Raw genomic sequence first — 4,671 nt, forward strand, 5'->3', positions numbered from 1 at the left:
CTCAGAATTTTTTGTGGATCATGACTAAACAGTCATTACCCAAACAAAACAGAACATTACACATTACTAGTAAAGCAAGTTTTGTATTGGTATATTATAGTATTTATGTAAAACACAAAAAGAAACACACAGAATACAAAAAGCTTTGAATCACTTTATCGTCGTATAAAATTTAGCGTTGGCTAAACAACCATGATGTGAATTTCCTGATCCACTACATCCTAAAGGTGCTCTGTTGGATTGACATCTATTTACTTGGAGGCCATTTGAGAACAGCGAACTAAATTTAGTGGTCAAGAAACCAGTTTGAGATGATCTCAGCTTTGTGACACAAAAAGCTTTGAATCACTTTATCATGTTTTTGTATAAAAAATGTAATTAAATATATGTATATGCAAAGTATAAACAAAAATAACAGTTATAGTTTTATAAGAAGCACAATCTCTACAAGTTATGTGGTTAATATATCAAAGAAGACAAAATCAAAAATACAACTGATTTACATGATGTACATCGAAGTTTATTAAACACTGTATACATTGTACAAACTCACACTTAGTCTCTATCACATGTTGAGTTACTGCATTTGTTTTGTGTTAACTTTATTGGCTTTAAATGGTACTGTGCAGAAATAATATAGTGTTTGTTTATCATATGCTGACTATATTTAACCTCACAGAAGTTACTGTCGTTGGTGTCCCTTTACAAAGAAAAATACTCCGACTGTGACTCCCAGTAAGCCCAGACTCAATCCCACTCCACAGAAAATAGCTGGTCCAAGACTTTGATCACTGTTCATGAGCTCAGCTTCTGTAGAGAAAGTTAAAGGCAATATAAGTCATTACAGACACAATGAAATTTCTGTTTTTAGTGACTTCATAAGGTCAAATATTTACCCCAGATTCTTGTTTTGGGTGTCTCCAGTGCCGAGTGCTCCACAGTGCAGCTGTAAAAGTCTCCTTCACTTGGTGTGAATGTCAGAGTGGAAAACTGGTGGAAGGTTTGATCTTTATTAGGAAAATATCGACTGAGTGACACCCCCATGGACACTGGATGGCCATTTTTGGTCCAAGTAACATTGATGGAAGGTGGGTAGAAATGATTCACAAAGCAGATCAGGCTGTTTTCTATTCCCAGCTCAACTTTGTCAGAAGAGAAGAGGACGATCTCTGGAGGGTCTAGAGGAGGTAAAAACACAACTAAAACTTTCCTCAGCATTTTCTCAATCATGTCTGTACAGAGATTGATACTGAGGTTGATTTACCTTTTTCTTCTGGCACATACTTCTCTTCCATTGCAGCAATGTCTGTAATTAGTAAACACCATTTCCTGTTTTCCAAAGCATCTTCAAGGATACTCAAACCCACCAAAACATGACTCGGATCGGGAAAAATAAAATTGGGAACGGTGTAGACAATCTCTTTTCTTGGGAAATCGGCATATAAAAACTCTTCGCCATCAAACTCAAACTGAACCTCTGTCAGGCCTTGGATGAAACAGCCCACTACGTAGGTCATTTCATGGGGAACTGAAAAACAAAACTGGTTACTACTGAAAAGTATAGATGTCAAGTAATATGACTGCCAATATGTACAGTTTATGTCTAATAATGTCTTTTCAGGCATTTGCATTCTTGAGAAACAGAAACAAAAAATTACTCTGGGTGCTTAACATGTCTCGACACATGAACTGCATGCTCCAGAACAAACAAGTTGCAATAAATGGTTAGCTTAAAACTTACTTACTCTGTGAGAAGACACAGAAGTTGTTGAGTATGAGGATTAAGAGAGGAGCGTGCTTCATATCTGTTGTGTTGTGACATCAGTGACAGCAGACTGAGTGGTTCAGTATTGGTTTTAACTTTACCACTGCTGCCAAACAGGGAACTTCACAGTGAGTCATATGACCAGACCAGGTCCTGGGGTGGAGTAAAACAAAGGAGTAACTGGAGAAAATTCCAATTAAATTTGTTCCGTGAGCTGTTCTTTGTGGATTTAACCAACTAAATTCAAGAAGATATAAGCAGAACCCTATGGCTGATTTCCTGCCACTACACACTATAAAGCCAATATAACAGGTAGAATTTAGTGAGTGTAAATAAGACCCTAGATGTGATCAATCATTTGAATAACACAAAGTTAGCATACTTTAATTTGTTTTGCAAGACATTTCACGTTAAACATAGTCAACACATCATGTATGGATCCAACATTTGATTTTAAAAAATCTAAAAAAAAAGGTTTGATTAACCTACTTAATCAAATTTCACTTGTGGATCTGGGCTTTTTTTTATAATCTCTCATCTTTCATCTTCCTACATGTTTCTCCATCTCTGAACGCGACACATTGCCATTTTTGTCTCCTTGGGAAATACAGCAACTGTGACAAACTGCAAAGAAACAGTTTGTTCGTTCGCTCACATTTGTTGAGGTCTTTGAAAATTTGCATTGAAATTACATGACAAAATGTGACTCCATTTATGCTGACATACCAATGCAACTTTATATAAAGATAGCTAGACAGGAAGAAGGAGGGGGGAGGGGGGATTCTTATTACATAAAAATGGCAATAAAGAAAGCAAAGGCAACTACAAGTTTCTCGGGAAAACAACAGCTACATTTATCCTCTGTTTAATTTCCTTATACTAGACTTCCTACTAGACTGGTTCATCTGCTTTATTTATCAGAATTACCGAGGGTGTGTCTGTCTGGAGTCTGTTGCGATCTGGGTAACTAATCTAACCAGGTGTCGCAACTGTTTCTCCACATTTGATCTTTACTTTTTGTTTCCTACAGTTTGTCCTGTCAAGTTTCAGCTGAATAATAACCTAAGCTTTGGAATAATCTTCCTCTTCACATTAGGCAATCGTGTCAGTGATGGTTTTTAAATCCAGATTGAAAACACGTTTTTATTCACTGGCTTTTGACTCAGTGGTTGACTGACTTGTACTTACTTATATTTTATTATTCTTATGGTATCTATTATATTTCTATTGTTCAACACTTTGGTCGGCCTTGTGTGTTTTTAAAGTGCTATATAAATAAACGATGATGATGATGAATAATTAGCTATAAAATCAAATGTAAAGTTAGAATACAGCTTTATCTGATCAAAGTTCTTGCTGGCTAAGCAAACACTGACAAAATGTATAGATTTTTATCTCAAACCTTATTCTTTCTTTGATGTGATGATGCCAAAGTGGCACAAACTGATCAAATTGCTCTGTTTTTCTTCCTGTTTTTATATGTAAAGATGTTACGATGGTGACTTACTCTCTTAACTCAGAATGAACGTACTCAAAGTTGATTGAATTTACTCCAATCACTGTTCTGGAACAGGAAACTCAGAGTTCCCATTTGTTGAACAGGTGATATGACCAATCTGTTGCCATGTCATCAAACCTGCAGCTAAATACTTTGTATACCTGAGTGAAGAGGAGCAGAGCTGTCAACTTATCACCGCCTGGTGGAGAGTTTGATCTGCCTTTGAACTCCAAATGACAAAAAAATTCTCCTGCATGCTCGGGGACATGAAGCCGAGAAAGCCATAACTAAACATAATCTGTGATCAGGGTGTCCCAGGGCAATGTTTTGAAAGACACTGTAAGAGTGTTTGTGTCCACCTGATGTAGCACCAAGTATTTCAACTGGGCTTTGCATGTTAAAAGAATATTAAACTGAGTCAGTCACTAGAGGATATTGGCACAAAAAGCAAATATGCAGCATGAGGACTTTGACTATTTTGGCTCAAATACAATAGCACTTAATCTATTCAACTATGTACATGTTTTATATTTTCTATAGAAAAACTGGGCATTAAATAGTGATTAGATGGCTAATGCACTGATAACAGCTCAGCACCATACTATTCAGTGTCCCAGTGTGTCATGACAAACTGACAGAGTCTGCAACACAAACACAGTGAAATATGATTAATGCAATTATATATTTTTATTCATAGCTGTGACATGATTCAGTCCACCAGCAATATATATCAGGTTTCCAGTAAAAACATACGAAGGGTCACTGTTGGATGTGGAATTTGGATATTTACAGAAAGGTCTTGAGTCACCCCATGTTTCTTCATATTTTGCTGGAAAAATGCATTTATTGAAACATGCAAACATGAATGAAAACATTGTACATAAAATTAATTAAAGTAGTCTTCCAGGTGTCTTGTATTTCACTCTTCTGTTGATGTTGGCTGTCTCTTGTTTTGTTGTATGCCTATAATACCGTATAATCGTTTGCATTTTTTCATGAAAAAGAAAGAAAAAAAGACAAAATTTTATTTTTATAACAGGCTGGTTATGACAAAGAGCCTAAAGATGGAGGAGTATTACTCAAGTCTGGGTACATGGAAGCAAAATAAATAAATGAACCACTGAAAAATGTTTGCACAGTGCTGTACATAAGGTGAAGACTAGATGTTAGGGTCAAAGTGCACAGACAATCTATTTTCCGAATATTTTAATATTGAAACTGTATTTCTAGAGTCATTGTTACATTTAGTTATTGAATTTAAACTGCTAGAAATTTATATTTCTTTCCATCACCCCCCATAAAATTTACAAAAAATTCATTGTTGCCCCTTGTAAGCTTTTTTCTGTTCCTAGAAAGTAAAAGTTGTAAAAACTTTGGCTGGCAGGTGGAGGCGCTGGAGGTCCGTGGA

At 36.0% G+C, this 4,671-nt stretch overlaps 1 protein-coding gene across 3 annotated transcripts; it reads right to left on the bottom strand.

Annotated features, from left to right (window-relative positions):
• Positions 1-458: 458 nt before the first annotated feature.
• On the bottom strand, positions 459-1,887 carry LOC146508256 (H-2 class II histocompatibility antigen, A-B alpha chain-like). Of its 3 annotated transcripts, none has more exons than XM_085178677.1 (4): positions 1,746-1,886; positions 1,265-1,306; positions 897-1,178; positions 459-810 (listed from the first exon to the last, which is right to left on the bottom strand). In XM_085178677.1, the coding sequence occupies exons 1-4, from the start codon at positions 1,801-1,803 to the stop codon at positions 683-685; spliced, it is 510 nt and encodes a 169-aa protein (XP_085034803.1). In that variant the 5' UTR covers positions 1,804-1,886; the 3' UTR covers positions 459-682. The 3 variants fall into 3 exon arrangements, with proteins under 3 accessions (XP_085034803.1, XP_085034801.1, XP_085034802.1); XM_085178676.1 differs by having other exon boundaries at positions 468-810; positions 1,265-1,528; positions 1,746-1,887; XM_085178675.1 differs by having other exon boundaries at positions 462-810; positions 1,265-1,867.
• Positions 1,888-4,671: the final 2,784 nt, after the last annotated feature.

Source organism: Neolamprologus multifasciatus, chromosome 11 (assembly GCF_963576455.1).
Source record: "Neolamprologus multifasciatus chromosome 11, fNeoMul1.2, whole genome shotgun sequence".
In the NCBI taxonomy this organism is placed as follows: Eukaryota; Metazoa; Chordata; class Actinopteri; order Cichliformes; family Cichlidae; genus Neolamprologus; species Neolamprologus multifasciatus.

Excerpts from the sequence above, each read along its gene's own strand:
- LOC146508256 (XM_085178675.1), bottom strand. The coding sequence starts at position 1,631 with ATGCAAATGCCTGAAAAGACATTATTAGACATAAACTGTACATATTGG. Across the intron at positions 1,179-1,264 it reads GTATGTGCCAGAAGAAAAAG|ACCCTCCAGAGATCGTCCTC; the intron begins GTAAATCAACCT and ends TACCTCCTCTAG. Across the intron at positions 811-896 it reads ACCCAAAACAAGAATCTGGG|AAGCTGAGCTCATGAACAGT; the intron begins GTAAATATTTGA and ends CTTTCTCTACAG.